The 19,817-nt window shown below is 45.9% G+C and overlaps 2 protein-coding genes across 2 annotated transcripts; one reads left to right on the top strand and one right to left on the bottom strand.

Annotated features, from left to right (window-relative positions):
• Nucleotides 1-6,412: 6,412 nt before the first annotated feature.
• Nucleotides 6,413-7,360, bottom strand: LOC119236995 (olfactory receptor 2A12-like). Its single transcript, XM_037500928.1, has one exon. The coding sequence runs from the start codon at nucleotides 7,358-7,360 to the stop codon at nucleotides 6,413-6,415; it is 948 nt and encodes a 315-aa protein (XP_037356825.1).
• An 8,724-nt stretch (nucleotides 7,361-16,084) lies between these two features.
• Nucleotides 16,085-17,023, top strand: LOC119237064 (olfactory receptor 2A12-like). The gene has a single exon (XM_037501043.1). It carries the CDS (start codon nucleotides 16,085-16,087, stop codon nucleotides 17,021-17,023), a length of 939 nt encoding a protein of 312 aa, XP_037356940.1.
• Nucleotides 17,024-19,817: the final 2,794 nt, after the last annotated feature.

Below are 19,817 nucleotides of genomic sequence, written 5' to 3'. Positions count from 1 at the left end.
TTCCTGCCAGTCCGAGACACAGTCGCAGTGAGGGCCCAGCAGAGAGCTGGGCCACTCGCTGCCCCTGGTCAAAGGGCAGGGAGATTGTGGTCCTCCATCCTTTCTCAGCCTGAGAAGCCCAGTTGCTCACAGACAGCCCAGGGGGACTGGAGTTACATTTGGAACTTGGCCCGATATGCTCCCCCCTGAAGGAGTCAGGCTGGGGCTTGGGCAGGAAGCGGGAGCCACACGGGGCAGAGGAGATGATGAGATGGTGTTGAGAGCAGAGCCCAAGGGCCTGAGCTTCTGGGACTGGAGGGCTCCTTCCGTTGGGCCACTGGGGTCACAGTAGCCTGCCTCCTGGGTGCTGCAGGCAGTGGAAGGAGAGCCTGGAGCCCTGGAGCCTCTCTGCACCCTGCACCCCCACAAGAAGTCCTCCTCCCTCTCGCCTCCTTATTTGGCCACTCCTGTGGCCACATTGAAGTCTGGGCACCTCCTCCTCAATGACAGGGTCTCTGCTGTTCGTCCCCTTGCCCCTGCCCCCAGCACGGAGTCCATGCAGCTCTGACTACCCCTCTTTCCCCAGCTGAGTTCAGGACTTGGTGGTGTCCACTTCCAGCTAAATCTGACTTTGTCTCTCTCCGAGACCCCTAGGGCTGGAAGCCTTGGCCCCACCGGGAAGCTCCCACCCAGGGGTCTCCTCACACTTCGGAGGGCTGTTTCTTTTCCAGCCTTCCCTGACTTAGCCAAGGAGGCCCTCTTCTGGCCGCCCACCCTGAGTTCACAGAAGAGGTGATATTTGAATTGGGTCTCAAAAGATAATAGGAGCTTGAGAGACAGAGAAGGACTGTCCAGGTATAGGGAACAGAGTATGCAAAGACACAAATGAAGAAAGATGACCACAAAGTCCCCCCTTCAGGTCACAGTGTCACCTTTGTCTGCGTTGCTAGTGCCTGGCACAGGGCTGGACAGAGAGGACTGACTAAGTTGAACAAATGGTGCATTTGGAGGATGGAAAGCAGCCCAGAGCTTCAGAGAAGTTGCTTATGGTGGGGTGGCTAGGGGCGGGGAGGGTAGGGGAGGACGGGTTTGTGTTTGGGTTTAGCTAGCTAGATCTCCAATTCTAGAAGGCTCCCAGTGCTGTGTGCCCTCCTGTGGGCACACTGCTGGCTCATAGTCCATCCCCAGATCTCCGCCTGCAGCAACACACTCACCAAAGGCAAGTCCCATAAGGGCCACAAACTTAATATCCTCCCCAAAACCCAGATAAAGGACTTGACAACTTTTTTTTTTCTGGCTAGCAAATTTACATCTGTGGGAAACAGCTGCTTCAACTCCTTTTTGGAAGGAGGCAGAATGTGAGCTAACAAAATAGGAAATGTTTTACAAATTAAATTCATCCTAGTGTACACATAACAATATTCTGTCTTAAAAAGTATAAAATGACCCAAGCAGTGCTGGAAAACCAAGGAGAAATCGTTTCTGTCCACACAGGAAGAAAGGACAAGGTGGACAAGAGCAACTGAAGACCTTCAGGGCATCTTTGGTCAATGTCAGTCTGCAGCCTGGTGGGACTTGCTAGGACAGGCTGCGAGGGAATCATCTTCTCCAGAGGCTGAACACAAGCTTCCAAGCCAGACAGACAAGTTTTGCCCTTTGCTGAGTGGGAAACAAATCAGTTTATCTCCTGTGCCTGTGTGATTTAGAAAATAAGGTCATTTTCTCTACCAGGGTTCTTGTGAGAATGAGATAAAGAACCTAGAGGTCAATGAGCATGTGCCTCCCCTGGTTAATCTCATCTAATCATCAGGCTTCCCAAGCGTGTTGATGGTCACCAAAGTGGTGTTTCCTGTCCATCCCCATTCATGCACCTCCTGGCCAGGCAGCGTTCTTAGCTGACCCCAGGTGACCCTTACCTTCCAGTGGTCACACCACTGGGTGACCTCCCCTTGGCCAGACCTGATGCTGGTCTTTTAATAGACAAAATAGAATAAAAGTGATACCACTTATGAGATTTAATTAGAAGAGACCATGACTTCCATTTTATTTGAGTTCTCTCTCTCTCTCTTCTCTCTCTCTCTCTCTCTCTCTCTCTCTCTCTCTCTCTCTCTCTCTCTCTCTCTTTCTCTCCCTTTCTCTCTCTCTCTCTCTCCAGCTCTTCTCAATTACTTGCTCTGATGAAATAAGTAAACTTGTTAAGTTCCCTGTGGAGAGGCCCATGGGGCAAGAAACTGAGGATGGCCACCAGCCAACAACCATCAAGGGAATGCAAACTTTGTGCCAATGGCTTTGAGGAACTGAGTCCTGCCAGCGGATCGTGGGAGAGAGCAAACTCCTTAACATTGACTGCCTACCCAAGACTCCACAGAGCAAGTTCAATTAGGTTCAATAAGAATGCATTTTCCTTTAACCCAGGATGTACTTGGCCAAGTTGATTGCATCACAAGGAATGTCTTTGAGAATTATTGTCTTTTAATCAGGCACAGCAAGCTGCTGTTGAATAGCTAGGGTTGGCTTTGCAGGCAAAGTCAATCTCCAAAAAGCCCTCCAGGGAAAATTCTCCTGGGATCTGGTTTACAAGATCCCAATCTCACAGATGGTAAGAAACAGCACTCCCTGGCCAGCAGGAGCCTTAGCAAATTTGGGGGCCTTTGTAGTAGAGGATTTCACCCAAATTAATAGGTAGTGTGGGCAAAATATGATGGAATTTCTTGGGTTCAGCTTTCCAGTCTCTGTCTATGAGTAATAGAGGGACTTAGAATTACAATTTGAGAGTCCTTATGAAAACTCCAGGTGGACGTTAGTTCTGTGACCTTCAGAATCGCTGAACATTGTGTGTCTCTGGGTTTGCAAAGCAGACTGGAGAAGACCCATGTGGGTGATGTTCTTGTTTTACCCTGTAAACTGTGAGGCGAACAAGGGACCCATCTTGTTTTATCATCCAGAATAATCTCTGAGCATTATTTAAAATCACAATGGCAGATATTGTCAAGAATAAAATCATCTAAGATTGCACAAATGCAAAAGGAATTTCTTGGTGACTTTTCAGTATAATTCTGGGTATTGTCCAGCTCCTCTGAGGATTATCTGGCTTTATAGAGGTATATAGTCCTTTAACTGGCTGTCTATGTATTAGGATATTTTACAACTCTGCAGGGGTAACCGTTAAATTATAGAAAATGGTTAACAAAGCGAATGCTCTTTGTCCATACTAATGTAAATGATTTCAATTCATAGCAATACAAATGAAATTTATCCAGTAGAGAATGTGACTTTCTCAAAGGGAAATTCTCCTTTGAACCAGTCCTGACATCTTACTGGTTCATGAATTAATAAGCTCAGTGAAATCTGACATGTGTTCATTTAAGAAAAATCATAAGGGAAAAATCCATTCATTCTAATGAATTCTATTCATTAGAAACCGTTATTTTTTTCTATTCATCAAAAGAAGATGAAAAGAATACTCTTCTGATGAGAACAAATCAACATGAATAAGTGCCAAAGTCTATTGTTAAATGATTAAATCAAGTTTTAAAAGAATATATACTGTAGAATTCATTTTTAATATTACATAAATAGTAAATTAAGAATTATACTATATTTCTTAAAAACATTAATAAAGGCAATATAAACTTTCAATACCTGAAATGTAGACACTGAAATATTAACAATAATTACTATTCCAGGTCTAAGGTTGAGAATGATGTTCATTTTCTTTTTGTTCACCTCTATTTTATTAAATTTTAAGAATTAACATGTACTACTTCGGTAACAAACTGAGAGAAGATATTTTTAATGCATGTAATAGAAAAAGACTGGATATCCAAAGTGTGTAATAAGCTACAAATCAATTAAAGGCAAACAATATTTCGTATTCTTTGAACACCTACTATTTATTTTTCATTATAATATAACTTGTATTGCTGTATATCTATTATCTCGTTTCATCCTTCCAGAAATTTTCTGAGATTTATGCTATTTTCCTCTCATGAACAGATGAGGAAACTGAGACTCAGAGTGAAGCGAAAATATATTATTGAGCAAATAAATATAATAAAGATTCCAGCAAAACTTCCAGCCCAGGTGCAATGAACACTCCAGCACAGGCATAATCAACAAGTTTGCTTACTTACAGCTCCTTTCCTTTCAAGATTCATGGCCAGGGCCTCAGCACTCTTATCTACAAGGTCGGGCAGCCGACCAAGCTGGTCTCTCTCTCTCTAAGGCCATCCCCGAATGCCTGCATCTTTCCCCCTTGCCTTGCCCCCCTTGTCTGGGGACTTTGCAGCAATGGTTGTGCCTGATGAAAAACGATGTTATCAATGTAACAGATATGGGCAGAGTTGTGTATAAAAGGAATCTTTGGTCTTTAAACAGGTGCTCAGACCTTATGGGCTACCCACGTCTGGGACCTCATGCATGAGTAATAAAGCTTCTCCTGACCTCACCATTCCTGAAGTACCTCTTGTTCTTCCTCTGCCTGGGTAAAAGGCTAGAATTCATTTCTACAACAAGAGAAGTTAAGTAGCTTGCCCATCATCACTGCGTTGGTAAAGGGTAGAGCTGAGATTAGTACACAGAAGTCTGATTCCATAGCCTCCCTTGTAGGCACTGCCACTATCACCAGCACCAGCAGATTACAAACGAAACAAAACAACAATGCTACTAATTTCCACTCATGAGAAAGATGGGGACATTTGAATGTTTGAGCTAGAGAAACAGTATCAAGTGCTTATGAAAACTAGAGGTTATAGCCTGAAATAACTGCTTGGAAGAATAACAGGAATATCTAGCAAATTTGAAATTTCTTTGATTCTACAATTTCACAAGTCCACTCTACACATGAATCCTAGAAAAAAATTGTATGTGGAGATGTGTCCAAAGACATTTGTTGCAGAATTGTTTAAATAGTGAAAAAAATGGAAATAAACAAATGGTCAGTAATAGAAAATTAGATAAACTAAATGTGGCATATTCAAATACTCATTAAATAGAATATTTTAAGCCTAAAATTGTCAAATAGGCAAATATGAGAGGCATGAGGTTGAAGTAAATTTTTTTCAGAACGATTCTGATATCATGCCACCATAAAAATTTTTAAACTCATATAAGAACAGTTCTATATATAGCTCACGGAGATGACTGGATATTAGCAAAAGTTTCAAAAACATTGTGAGTAGACTTCAGCTTAATGATTGTGATTAATTTCAGGGGAGCTAGGAATATTCAAAGGGCACTTCATCTTTATCTGCGTATTAATTGTTTTTTATTTATTATTATTTTTTAATTTAATTTTTGAGATAAATTTGGTTTATAATATCATTTGTGTTTTATAGGTCGAGGCTCTCCATGTTCAGGTATTGTTGCCATACCACACTCACCACCAAATATCCATAGTCCTCCACCATAGTCTATTGTGTTCCACCCCCGCTTCAATTTTTAAAAAAGAAAAGAAGACTCAGACTAAATATGACAAAATATTGACAAGTATTTATTTTGAATTTAAGAAAATGGAATATATTACATCATTTCTATAATATCTCTCTGTGTGTGTGTATATCTTTCTGTGTATGTGTGTGTGTACATATATATATATATATATATCTGTACCTATATGTCCCCCCAATTCGAGAGTCTCCCACACTAGATGATACCACCACCAATCCTATGAAAATATGCGAAATTCACTAGCAAACAGAGAATTACAAATGAAACAGAAAAATTATACATATGGAGAGATATAAAGATATACAGAGATAGATATGCATATAAACATATATAAATTTCTTTTATGAAACATTTATTTTCTCAAAATACAGTGACATTTAAAATGTAAAACTAAGTGAAAGTCTCACAATCTGAGCCTGGACCAGACTAATCATTAGTCAGATTGTTGCACATACATGTTTAAATTAATTCTAGTTTGGAGTTTATATTAATCCTAGCTTAGATTTTGCACCTAGTGCAAAAAAGCAATTTTAGTTATTACTTGTAAGTGTATCCAGACAGCAATGCAAGACTGTGTTTCTGCATAATCTCTCTACTTTTTATTTCATTTTCACCCCCAAATCCTTTACATTGTACAAAAGCATGTGTGTGTGTTAAACACTTGACTGATCATGTGAAACTCTTGACTGATCATGTGAAACTCAGATGAGCAGAGAGCCCGGGAAAAACAATAGAGCCGTGACCATAAATTCAGTCTTCACAGAAGAAATCCTTTGCTTTTATTACTCAACTGAGTCTTTGGGTGGTGGCAGTTGAATGTTCTCTAACCAACAGTGAGAACTTCAGTTTGTGGATGCCTACATGTTTTCTGGCTGCTCACATCCCAGGGAGGCCAAGGGTGGTCAGGATAGATGTAATTTATGATACCATGTGAGCCCCATCAAGTCTGACTGGGACTCTGAACAGCTCTGAGGTGCTTTTTGGGTCATTGAGCTGTCCTTCGGTCGCCAACTACTTTTAGAAAGGCTCCCTTTACGTCTTTGTTCCTGAGGCTGTAGATGATGGGGTTGAGGAAGGCAGAGACAACATTGTAGAACAAGGCCAGCTTCTTGTCCCGCTCTGGATCATACCAGGAGCCAGGTCTCATGTACATCATTATCGCTGGTCCATAGAACATGGTGACTACAGTGACGTGTGAAGCACACGTAGAGAAGGACTTGAGCCTCCCCTGGGTTGAGTGGATTCTTAAGATGGAAACAAAGATGCGAACATAAGAGGCCAAGATGAGGGAGAGTGGAACCAAAAGTAGAATGAAACCCAAGATGAAGTCCAATCTGTCATTGAAGGATGTATCTGCACAGGCCAACTTCAGGACAGCAGGGACCTCACAGAAGAAGTGGTTAATCTTGTAAGGGCCACAATAAGGCAGATGCATGGTGAAGACAGTGTAGATCAGGGCCCCAGCTACACCAATGATCCAACAGACTATGACCATCTTGACACAAATAAGACGGCTCATGAGGAGGGTATAATGAAGGGGGAAACAAATGGCCACATACCTATCATAGGCCATTATGGCATAGAGAACACACTCAGCAATGCCTAGAACCAAGAAAATGAACATCTGGGCCACACAAGCTCCCCAGGAGATAGTCATCCTTGGACATAACATATTAACCAACATCTGGGGCACGGTAGTGGTGACATAGCTCATGTCCACCAAAGAGAGGATACTGAGAAAGAAGTACATGGGTGTATGGAGGTTTGAATCCAGGTAAATCAGGGTGACAATGAGTCCATTACCCAGAAGGGTAATGAGGTAGAGGAGGAGGAAGAAGATGAACAGGGCCATTCTGACCTGGGACTCGCTGGAGAAGCCAAGGAGGATGAACTCAGACACAGAGCTGTGGTTCTCCTTGCCAAGGCTCTGCATGGTGCCTCCCTATTAAAGAAAGACAAGGACTTCCCTGTCCTCTCCTTGGCCTTGGAGGAGGAAGAACAGAGTTGACTGAAGCTGGAACACACACACACAACACTTACGTGGTTTGGATTTGGTCAAACCTTTGTTGAGTAGGATGAAAAGGGAAAGAAAGCTAGGTCAGCTCTGGGAAATAAGTCAGAAGGTCTGGACTCATACCTGTAAAAGAATACAGAAGGGCTTAATGTCCACATAGGGCTTGTATTGAGACCACCCTCACTCATAGCACGTAAGGCATTAGGTAGCCGTGTTTGTAGTAGGGGATGTACCCAAAGCCCTGGCCACGCTGAATTCCACCAAAGGCATCCATTTATCTCAACCTGGGGGACAATTCTTTGCTGAGAATTTAAAATGATGACACTGAAAGCCTCTGTCTGTGGGCGGTGGGGTCCTCTCAACCCAGAGCTGGTGTGGCGGTAACCCACAGGGGAGCTGACACTATGAAAAAGAAAATGGGAGACCTTGTAGAAATGACAACAGAGCAGATGTGCTGAGAAGAGAGGAGAGCCCTCACAGCTCTGAGCAACTGAGACAGTGATTCTGGTTCCTGACTTGCTAACCCCAGAACTCCTGGAGTTTGTCTGTACTTTGTTTCTTGTGTTTGGGTAGCTGTGAGATTTTCTGTCAAATCCTTACAATTACCATTCCATGACCACATTTTAAATTGAACTCTTCCTGATCGTTCCATTGTTTTCACCCAACTGTGTGACTTTGGACACGTCCCTTCACCTCCACTGAACTTAGTCCCCCATCTGTTAGATAGAGCTGAGACATCTGTGCACAGGGTTATGGCAAAGAGCATGTGAGATACTGTATGTCAAGACATTGTGCAAAATACAAAGCACTAGACAGATAAAAGGGGTTAATATAAATGGAGTGAGTCTGAAAATCAGAAGAGTTGCGTGCTAGTCCTGACTGTGCTCCTGATTCGCTGTGTGATCTTGGGCAGCTCCAGGGCCTATCTTTAAATGAAACTTTTGCCCTTGGCCTCTCCAAAGAATCAGCTCTGGTATTCTTTGATACCAGGAACACCAGGCTGGAAACCTGTGATTACATCGGTGTCATGAGCACCAAAGGAAGGGCCGAGTTAGCTGAATAGGACTGTGTTAACAGGAGATTCCTTCTGGGAATTGGAGACAGGAGATGAGGCTATAGCAGGGTATATAGAGTACAGCCTTGGAAATCAACACCCTTGTATCTTGTAGCCTCTTTGCCTACTCCCAAGTCGCTTAAACTTTGAGTCCCACAGTCCTCAAAGTAATAGGAGTAATATCTCCCCAATTATAGAATATATTCCTGGTTTCTAGAAAGTGTTCAATAAATGGTAGACATTTAGATAATAGGAAGCTGGGTAGAAGGAGGCCCGGAGAGAGGAGAGAGGAGCTCTTGTGGCATTTTCATTTCATCTAAATATCCAGAAGACAGGAGAGAAACATGACTGAGGACTGATTGCTACAGGATGATGGTGAAGTTCTGGAAGATAGCAATACTGTCTGGATATGGCCCAGCTTCAGAAGATGGTATCCAGACTACGGTCCAGAAAAGATGGTGTGATGTCTGTGTGTTGCGCTTTAGGGAATGTCAGTAATTGGATGAAGACTAAAAATGCCCCAGACCAGAAATGTCTGTGAAGGCAGGAGGAGAGCTATGAAGTTCTGAATCCTGGATACTGGGAAGGGAAACTTCCAAAATAGGGTTCGGTTAGTGCAAATGGCGCACCCTGAGCCCAGGAAGATGAGGGCTGTGAATAAAGAGGAGCTCATGCCCGCCTTCCTGCCCAGACCTGCACTTTTTCAGTGGCTTCCCTTCCCGATTCACCCTCCCCAGCCCCAGAGGATTCTGTGTCATCAGTCACGCTCTTTCTCACACTTTACACCAGAATGTAATGACTTTCTTGTCTGGTTCTAATTTTCAAATCTATCTAATGTTTCTAACTAATTTCCAATTCACCAGTGCCTCAGGGAGACTCTAGAGCCAGGATATAAATAGCATCGCTACCAAAAGGATCCCAGTCTGGGCGGCTGGGGCGCCCTCCCCTCCGAGCCACAGTTCCCCTCACCACTTGGCCTTCTCCGTGTCTGCACTCTGCCACCCAGACCCCACCACTCCCCGCCCCCCAAGACCCAGGTCGTCCGCAGATGCTGTGTTCCTTAGCTCTCTCCACATTACCTGGTAGAGATGGGCAGGCTGCTTCCAGAGCTCCGTTCCGCTGCTTGTTTTCCCTGCTTGCTTAACACCAGATTCTGCTCTGCCCTCACCAAGCTAACAAGTGGCAGGACCAGGTCTAAATCCTGGTCTCTGGCTACAGCGCCTGCCAGACTCTTGAGCACCGCGCTTTACTGTCTCTCTCCAAGGCCCTGGGAAGAGATGGTTAAAGCCTTCACACAAGGAAAACACTGTATTATAGTCACTCTCCTCCACCTGCCCGTGCTTTATGTTCCGCCTCAGCCTCTGCTCTTCTGGGGGAGTAGCAGGACAGGATTCCTGTCAGGGCTGTCAGGGGCTTCCAGAACAAGTTCTGGGTGTGGGAGGTTGCTCCAGAAAGGGACCACGAAAGTAACACCCCACTGCTGATCAGTGAGGGCAAGTGTGCTGGTCTGCTCCCCCAGTGTGTGGGGCAGAGAAGCCTGGGAGCTGGGGAGGGGGGCAGTGCCCAGGAAAGGAAACCCTACCAGCGGCCTGATTCCCACCTACAGGTGCCCAGCGGCAAGTTCTGCTTGTAGGGCTCCTTCTCTTCTGCAGCGTCAGTCTGGTTTCTCCCACTCTCTCGAGGTGCACAGAAGGCAGTGCACCCCTTCTTAGCAGGCGGCCCTGCTGGGGAGATCTGCATCTCTTTTAAGTGTGTGGGGTGCACAGCAGCCCTGGAGGGAGGGGCTTGCCCGGCAGACCCAGGAGTCCTCTTCATATGGGAGTGAGGTTTAAGGGTACATTTCCAATCCAGAAAAGCCCTTGTGGGCTCCCCCCTGACCAAGCTGGTAAACAGAGTGTGGAGCCCTGGGCTGGAGGAAAGACACAGCCAGGAAGTTTAATGCTCCCAGGACATTTTGGGCGTTGCCCCTGGAGCTAGCTCCACCATGGAATGGCCCCTGAACTGAGCATTGGGATCCTCTATTCCCACCTTGCAGTTGAGGTAGAGGCCTCAGGATTCCTGAAGACTGGGGTTCATCTAGGAAGAGTCAGAAAGCTGAGAATGGAGACTCGGGTAGTCCCTGCGGTCACCCTTCCAGCCCCAAGCCCAGTGAGGCAGAAGCTCCCCACAGTGAGGCAGGCTGGGATGTTGGTTGCTTCCCACACTGTCTTACCTCAGACAAGTCCTTCGTTCACCTCTCTAATCTTCAGTGTCTTCTTGAGTGCAAAGTCGGCTTCTCTCACAGAGTTGCTGGAGAATGAAATAGAATAGAAGAATGAAATAGAAGAATAGAATGAAATAGAATAGAATAGAATGAAATAGAAGGTATTAGTAAATGCTGACCCCTTCCTGCTTTCCTCCCTGACACCCCGAGAGTATGTGCAAAGCAGGAGCCCACCGCCCTCAGAAGTCTCTGCTCCCGGGAGAGTGCTCAGCCAGCAGCCCTCACTTCATATCAACAACTGACTGTCTTCTCAGCAGAGAGGTCTGGCTCCCTGCCTCAGGTCTGGCCTGTCTCAAGTCACAACACTGGGTGCAGGAAAGGTTAGGAGGACATCTGGTTGGTCAGACAAAGTCACGCTCAGCTCTGCACAGGTCACTTAATGCCTTGAGTTTCCATTTCTGTTATCTGTCACATGGGGACAATAATGCTGCAGCCATTTAGTGTGTGTGCATGAGCATATCCTCTACCTCATACATGCTTATACGTAGTATATGTGCATGCACACACTCCACGTACACACCATTGTACATATATCACTACAGACACCAGACATATCTCTTGTCTTGCCCAAAATGGCTACCCAAAAAACCCAGTATCAAGTACTTTTAGGACAGAGGGAACACAGCCCCATTTTACGGAGCAGGGACACTCAGTGACTTGGCCAGGTCACAGTGACCAAGTCTGTCTGATGACAAATCCCTGGGTGGTCTGTGCACCAGTTACTTGCCTGGAGGTTGTTCTTTGGTGCCTTCAGTGGTTGAGCGGAGGGGCGGGGCCACCTCTGTGCCTTCAGTGCCACGTGTCTGCTGGGGCTGCTGCCTGGCATGACACACTGGATGTGGGCAGGGATCCAACCAGGGGAAATGGGAGGGACCAGGGCACAAGGGCTTATCAAGAGGAGAGAAGGTGACCCAGACAGCCCTACATACCTTCAAAAAAAAGGCAGGCCAGGTAAGTGCTAGTCATGGGGACCGAGACTTCTGGAAGAGAGAGGAGAGTGTGGTGAGAGGTGGGAGAACACGCCGTTGATCACCGAAGGGACAGGTGCTTGCTCTAAGCTTATGTATGAGAAAGGATTATGAAGGGCAGAGCCAAGGCTACCTAAGCTGCCTTGAAGGCGTGGAGCCTCCTGTCCCTGGGAGGATGTGAACAGGAGTTGGAGCTTCTTTTGCAAAGGGACTGCAAGGATGTGTGCTCAGCCTCTGCTAAGGACAGGCTTCTCCAAGAGTGCCTCAGCCCCAGGTTTGGAGACTCTCTGAAGCTTCCTAAGTGATCCTGGGCAGCAGCTGAGGGCTCAGGGAGAGACCTACAGCCCAGAGGGTATAAAAGCAAGACCCAGAGCTTGCTCACCGAGGACTCCGCCCAAGCCCACCTGCAGTGCATCCTTGCCAACTGCGGGCACAGACCCTGGGCAGTCACAGTCTCTGAGGGTGGTGGTCATCCTCCTCGGCTAGGACACCAGGTCTAGGCCTGGGCTGCCCAGCGGGGGCAGGGTCTTCCCTGGAAGGCAGCGTTTCCCCCATAGTGGTTAGGGAGCCGCAGTTCTGGGCACCCATGAGAAGTGGGCTCTGAAGGTGTGGGCGAGTGAATGCCAGCCACCTCATTTCAGCCCGCAGGGTCCTGAGAGTCAGAGCTTGCTCCCGCGGCCTGGCTCCAGCTCCTCTGTGACCACTGGTTCTGTCTTTAGTTTCCATCCCTTTGCTCTCCCCTGCCTCTGTGGTTCTCCGACCCCTCATTTGTCTCCCTGTGTACACTGATCCTTGTTGGCGGCACTGTCTCTGTTCTGCTCATTCCGGGTCTCCTGTGAGATGCCAGCTCAGATGCCTCTTTCACATTTGCTTTCTCTTCCATCTCCCAGGATACTCCAAATCCTCCCTGGTTCCCATGACTCAGCCCATCTTTCCCCTGCCATAGCACATCCCAGGCCCTCAGAGAAGGCTATGCCCTCAATACCACTGTGCCCACAGCCAGCCTATTCTCTCCTCCCCAGATACACTGAGGATTCCAGGGGCTGTTGGACACAGCACGAGGAGGACATGTGGAGAGGCTAGTTCTGGCATCACCTGCCTGGGATCTCACCTCCCATCATGATGCCCACCCCCTCATGCAGCTCTCTGGGAAGGCAGAGACCATGATGCAGAAGGCAGAGGGGTACCTGGGGCTCAAGAGGGACCAGCAAGAGGCTGTGTCACTGTGTGCAGGGAGAGGTGCCTGCAGCCTGGGGTGCTGCCTTCCTGGGTCCGGTTGACCTGAGCATCTAGCTACTCACCAGCTTCACTTGCCCTGGGTTTTGGCCAGTGTTTCTGCTCCTCCTGCCCTCTTCATATCAGCTGCTTCCCCAGGAGACAGGAAATGACAGAGCAAGTGAGTGAGTACATGGTGGGGACCCGGGACGACCTCCACATTATTGTCTCGGATGTAAGAGAGGCTGGTGCTCACGAGCACAGACTCTGGAGTTGACTCTGAGTGTGACCCTGGACACCTCTTACATATAAAATGGGTACAGTCAAAATGCCCACCCCACAGACTGGGTGCCAGGCTCATGTTCAGCTTGTGGGCATGCTGCTGCAGGTTTGCTTGTTTCTCATGTGGGTATATTCTGATTGGAGGGTGCCCATATTTAATGTTAAATCTTGCAATTGTCACTCTTGTTATGGGGATAAAATAAAGTAATGCATGAAATGTGCCCAGCATATGTAACATTATAATAACATAGCATGTTCTTTTTGCTATAATAATAATAATAATTTTAATGGCTGGAATAAGAGTGTGAGAAATGGTAGAAAGATTCATAGTATTTGGTGCCAATTCTCCCAATTGTCCCCCCTGAACCAACTTGTACCTTGATTTCCCTGGGGCACTCATGACCTCCAGACACAGGTAATTTTCTCTGGATCTCTAAGGATTGGATGGAAAAGATATAGGGAGAGAAAGAAAACCTATAATCTTTTTTTTCTGGCTTCTTGGGCCTCCCAATCTGTTGAGCATTTAGTAAATATTTATTGGGTCTTACTATGTGTCATGCACTGTGTTAAGTCATGAACTTATAGTAGGAAACAATAAAATTTTGCAACATGAAGCCAATGGGGATTTATCTGACCTGCAGAATTTCCAAGTTGGGTTTGACTTGCCTAGATCTGGGAATGAGTCCAAGTTGCTGACCAGTTGATACCTAGGAGTTCCGGGTCCTAGTGTCAACTTTGACAAACCCCCACTGTGACCTGGGACACAGCTTGCAGAACTTTGGGCCGTGGTGGCTGATGCTTTCTGTTTCAGCCCTTGCAGCAGCTATAGAGCGCTCTAAACTGTCTGCACTCACCCACTAGCCTTGGAGATTCGTGACCAAAAGTCATGTGACTTTAAAGAGTAAGACCAGAATATTGGTCTAACTCTCTTCGGGTGTTCCTCACACAGGGGTCATCGAAGGATCAGTGAAATAGCCTAGCAAGGTTTTTGCTTTAGAAAGAGTGCCCTAAAGGGGTCTCCCAGGTGGTGCAATGGGTTAAGACGAAACCTATGAAGCTATGTGCAGCCACTGCAGAACAAGTTCGATGCCCGGCCAGGGAGCAACCCACATGGAGCAGCAGACCTCTCCTGTCTTGCCTGCTGCTCCCCTCAGCAGTGTATTTCACTCAGTCTGCCTGTTCTGCTTCCCACTCTTTCTGATGAATCCTCTCACCACCACCCCGCCCCATACCCCAGTTCTTGTATGAATAAATACATAAATCTTTAAAAAAAAAAGAGTGCCCTAAAGGCTGGTGCACAGAATGGGCTGGGCATGGGTCCCTCTTCCCTGCCTCCCCCTGAGAATCAAGGAAAGAAATTTTTCAGTGAGTTAAGGATTCCGATTTGTTGAGTTCTGGTTAGCTGAAGTTAGGTTGCTCATGGGAATCTTTCCTGTTGCTGAGGGATGATTAGATTCAATGTCTCCCATATAATCCTTCTCTGAGCCTCAGTTTCCCCATTGTTGAGATGTAGATAATGATCCCTACCACATGCATCTCCAAATCATCATGGAACTCCAAGGGAGAAAGAATGCCTGGGTACTTTGAAAGGAACAGCCCCAAAGCTGAATTCTATATTTTTGAGCCAAATGGGGGCAGAGAGGCCAGGTTCATCATGATAGATAATGATGTTGTCCTTTGTTTTCCATGAAGTGGCCGAGGTTCAGGGAGGTTAAATTGAGAAAGAAGTGAAACAATGCTGAAATGCTGACTTCTGTGGGGAAAGTGAAAATTGATGGTGAACATCAAATGCATCAGGGAAATTCTCAGGATGTTCATGTGCATGGTTGTTTTTTTTTTAAGATGTATGTATGTATGTATGTATGTATGTATGTATGTATGTATATAAGAGCTGGGGTACAGGCCAGAGGTGTGGGGGGTGAGAGGATTCACCAGAGTCAGAATGGGGACAGAACAGGCAAACTGAAGTGCACTGCTGAGGGGAGCAGTGGGCGAGCCAGGAGAGGTCTGCTGCTCCACGGGGATTGAACTCGTGCTGCAGTGGTTGTGGACAGTTTCATAGGTTGCATCCTAACCTCTTGTGCCACCAGGGAGGCCCTCACTTGCATGTTTTGGACCTGAATCTCCATCTTGGGAATAAAGAACCCACCAGAAGTACAGTAACTTTTAAGGTAGGTCTTCTGTGATGCATCTCATGGCAAAACATCATTCAGTCCTTGCAGTTAACCTGTTCCTAGGAGACAATTCTCATTTGTATTGGATGAAGTCGTTTCAAAGAGGTAGGGTAGGGATGAGAGGTTCACTCAAGGTCATTCACCCAACACAATATAAAGCCAAGATATAGCTTGCCCTGGAGTGGGTGGGTGGTTAGTCAGAGCTGCCATGGCCCACGGACTTGCTGAGGGTAAAATAAAAGTGGATAGTACAGTGTCTTCAACAGGACCACGTTGGTTCTCTCACTATAGCCAAGTTTCATAGTCTGTACTCAAAATTTATCTCTAAACATCTGTCAACCTTACTAAGCAGAAGTAGAGATTTGCATAATGTACTCTGCATAAAGTAGTTAGCATAGTTTTGTTTTACAGCTGAGGAAACTGAGGCTGAAATGGGTAATTACTATTGGCTCAGAGACAGAGTCTGGGTCAGATGTTGGCAGTCCTTTCTGTATCATCATTGTCCTGGGAATGGTGACAGTGGACAAGGGCAGACAAAATGGGCTATCCTGTTGGGTCTCCTGGTGTTTCAACATAACAGGGCACTGACCACTACCCCAAGCCCTTCCTTGCCATGGTGCCTGGCTTAGCTAGTCTTCTGTCTGAATTTGGTGTCTTTCTTTTTCATTGAGAGGTAGGTAGAACACAATGCAAGAGCTGAACCAGTCCTCTGTGACTGAATTCATCCTTCAGGGCTTCTCCTTCAACCCCAGGAAGACTCCTCTGCTCTTCTCAGCCTTTCTGATAATCTATGCATTGATTATTCTGGGCAACAGTTTGATCTCCACCCTCATCTGCCTGGACTCACGTCTTCACACACCCATGTATTTCTTTATTGGCATTCTTTCCATGTTAGATCTGGGCTACACCACGACAACTGTGCCCCAGATGTTGGCACATTTGGTTAGCCAGAAGAAGACCATTTCTTTTGCCAGCTGTGTAACTCAAATGTACATTTTCTTGGTGCTAGGCATCACTGAGTCCTGGCTCTTTGCCATCATGTCTATAGACAGGTATGTGGCCATCTGCCACCCACTGCGGTACAAGGTCATCATGAAACCATGGGTATGTGGGGCAATGGCCATTTTCTGTGGACTCTGGGGTGTCGTCTCTGCTATTGTCTACACTTATTTTGCCATGCGTCTGCCCTACTGTGGCCCCAACAAGATCAACCACTTCTTCTGTGAAATCCCTGCCGTCTTAAAGCTGGCTTGTGCAGACACCTCAATCAATGACCGGGTAGACTTCGTTCTCGGTTTTTGTGTCATCCTGGTCCCACTTTCCCTCATCTTTGTCATTTACATCAACATCTTCATTGCCATCTTGAGGATCCGTTCGACTCAAGGGCGACTCAAGGCCTTTTCCACGTGTGCTTCCCACATCACTGTGGTCACCATGTTCTGCGTGCCGGCCATGATCATGTATATGAAGCCTGGCTCTGAGTCTTCCCCAGAGGAGGACAAGAAGTTGGCGCTGTTCTATAACGTCATCTCTGCGTTCTTTAATCCCATCATCTACAGTCTCCGGAATAAGGATGTGAAGAAAGCTTTTGTCAAGGTGACAGGCTGGGGCAAGGCCCCAGAATAAGGCCCTGGAAGGATAGCTGGGGACACATAAAGTGGCCTAAACACTCATTCACATGACCCAGCAGGACCTGGACATGCTCCCGAGTCTCACCTATACACAGGCCAGTGGGGGACAGCACCGGATTGACTGACAGATCTGTTGCCTTGAAATGTCTCCAGGTACGACCTACATGGATTGGTGAGCAGTGAGCGCCCCAAGAAAGAGGACCTGCACTCCAGTCCACCAGGATGGATTCATTTGTATATATCCTGCTTACTTAAGGGTTCCCACATATGCTGTAACAAGAAGACCATCTGGAAGGGAGGCAAATTCCCATAAATAAGTCTGTTATGAAGTCTACAGCCACAGAGATTCAAGAGGTATGTTCAGCAGTTGGACTTCATGTATTTCTTTTTTTTTTTTTTTTTTTAAATATTAAATTTTATTTTTATATTCCCCCATACAATTGCAAACGCCCCATTCTGACCCCAATCCTTCCCCTCCCGCCCCCCCACCCCCCAAAAAGTGTCTCTGGTTCATAGTTTTTTTGTTGATTTTGATTTTCACTTTCTTATATTCATTTTCCTGGTCCCTTATTTAAGTTTTCTAGATTCCTGCTATGAGTGAGACCATCCGGTATTTTTCTTTTTCTTTTTGGCTTATTTCGCTGAGCATGATCCCTTCCAGTGCCATCCATGTTGCTGCAAATTGCATGTGTTTATCTTTTTTGAATGCTGAGTAATATTCCATGGTATATATGTACCACATCTTCTTGATCCAGTCATCTATTTTTGGGCATTTGGGTTGTTTCCAAAGCTTAGCTATTGTAAACAGTGCTGCTATAAACATAGGAGTGCAGGTGCTCTTTGGAATTGATGTTTCTGTGTCCTTTGGGTAAATACCTAGGAGTGGAATTGCTGGATCATATGGAAGCTCTATGTTTAGTAGGTCCAGAAATCTCCACACAGCTCTCCATAGTGGTTGGACCAGTTTGCACTCCCACCAACAGTGCACAAGAGTTCCTTTTTCTCCACATCCTCGCCAACATTTGTTGTTGCTAGTTTTTTTAATATGTGCCATTCTCACTGGTGTGAGATGGTATCTCATGGTAGTTTTGATTTGCATTTCCCTGATTACAAGTGATGTTGAACATTTTTTCATATGTCTGTTGGCCATTTGCATTTCCTCTTCAGAGAAGTTTCTTTTTAGCTCTTCTGCCCATTTTTTGACTGGATTATTTTCTTTGTTGTTGCTGAGTCTCATCAGCTCTTTGCAGATTTTTGTGATCAGTCCTTTATCATTAGTGTTGGGTGCAAAAATGTTCTCCCAGTTGGTGGGGTTTCTCTTTGTTTTTGTTATTGTGGACTTCATGTATTTCTTAAGAAAAATAAAATGTACTTTAGAGAACGCAATCATGATGTTCAGTACAGGGGCAGATTGTGGGTTCAGCTCAAGCAAGAAGGTTCAGCCTCCATCTTGTACAGTTCCCATCATTTAAGTCAGTAATGTATGCAACAGAAATGATACCTAAACTAAAAAAAAGGGGAAGTGCAGTATAAAAGAAAATGCTAATTGCATTCCAATACAGAGGTTTTTTTTGGTGGAAGAAAGAAGAATATTTTTAAATGAACATGGACTCTACCATAAGTTACTTAATTCCTGTATCTGTCCTCTATGTAAACATATTTCAAATCAATGAGTTTGATAAGATTTTAATTACAAGTTTTGTTCACCTTTTAAGTTATCAAAATAAAATTTGAAACTAAAAAAAGAAATGCCTCTGGACACATTTTTCTTTTATTAGCCTTTTGTTCTAGAGTCTCAGTGGTTAACAAAGAGATGTCTGAGCCATTAAAATCTTTGTAACACTGAGAATGGGCTAAGGCGCATTCCTTGTGGGTAAATCTTGAGAAAGGTCATTACCCTGGAAACCACACACCTGGTATTAGGTTAGCTGAAGAGAGGGTAAGAGAACTGACCTTGGAGAATCCTGGCTGGACAAGGGGGACTGAGCTTACAAGGCATTGTAAGCTTGAGTGCTTGTTTCAGAAAGCAGATCCAAGACAAGGTGGGATGGCTGGAGGACAGGTATGATCTGACCCCACTCACCTTCCCAGAGGCTCCAGTCACTCTGCTCTTCCTTCTCATGCTTTGCCTTCAATATGCCATAATCCCTCCTATTCAGGGTTCCCACATGTGTTATTCCTTCTGTCCTCGCTCTTATCCCTACAACACCTCCATCCTTCCTCATGTAGCTATTAACTCTTGTTCATCTGTGAGTTTTGCCTTATATTGCAACTTCTTAGCCTCCAACCACCTTATACTCCAGTCTTACAATGTCAAAGGTATGTGGCGAAACGTTTGAGATCACTGCTAGATAGCAAGTCCCAAAAGGCAAGGAACATAACTATGCAGTTGATAGCTGTGTCCTTAGGATATAGCCATGCTGCCTACATACTGGCCTGAAATACACACTCTGGTGAAGAAATACACATTCCGTGGGAAAAGTTAGAAAGGGACATGGGAGTGGGGAGTTAGTGAATTAGGATTAACAGGTATAAAAAGGAGGGGCCTCCCCGGTGGCACGGTGGTTGAGCGCTGGGTTGCGAAGCTGCCCGCAGCCTCTGCGGCACCGGTTCGATCCCCGGCTGCTCCCCGGCCACCAGAGGAGGGTCCCACATGGCACGCAGACCTCTCCTGCCGCCCGCTGCTCCCCTCAGCAGTGTACTTCGGTCCTTCTGCCTGTTCTGCTCCCCACTCTGGCTCTGGTGAATTCTCTCACCCTCCCGCGCTTCTGACTGTACCCAGTGCATGT

Source organism: Talpa occidentalis, unplaced genomic scaffold (assembly GCF_014898055.3).
Source record: "Talpa occidentalis isolate TD23 unplaced genomic scaffold, MPIMG_talOcc4v2.1 talOcc4.9, whole genome shotgun sequence".
In the NCBI taxonomy this organism is placed as follows: Eukaryota; Metazoa; Chordata; class Mammalia; order Eulipotyphla; family Talpidae; genus Talpa; species Talpa occidentalis.
The sequence above is the reverse complement of the archived record's forward strand: the minus strand, read 5'-3'. Positions and strand labels throughout refer to the sequence as shown.

What these genes read in the sequence shown, in the direction of transcription:
- LOC119237064 (XM_037501043.1), top strand. Translation starts at nt 16,085, where the DNA reads ATGCAAGAGCTGAACCAGTCCTCTGTGACTGAATTCATCCTTCAGGGC.
- LOC119236995 (XM_037500928.1), bottom strand. Translation starts at nt 7,360, where the DNA reads ATGCAGAGCCTTGGCAAGGAGAACCACAGCTCTGTGTCTGAGTTCATC.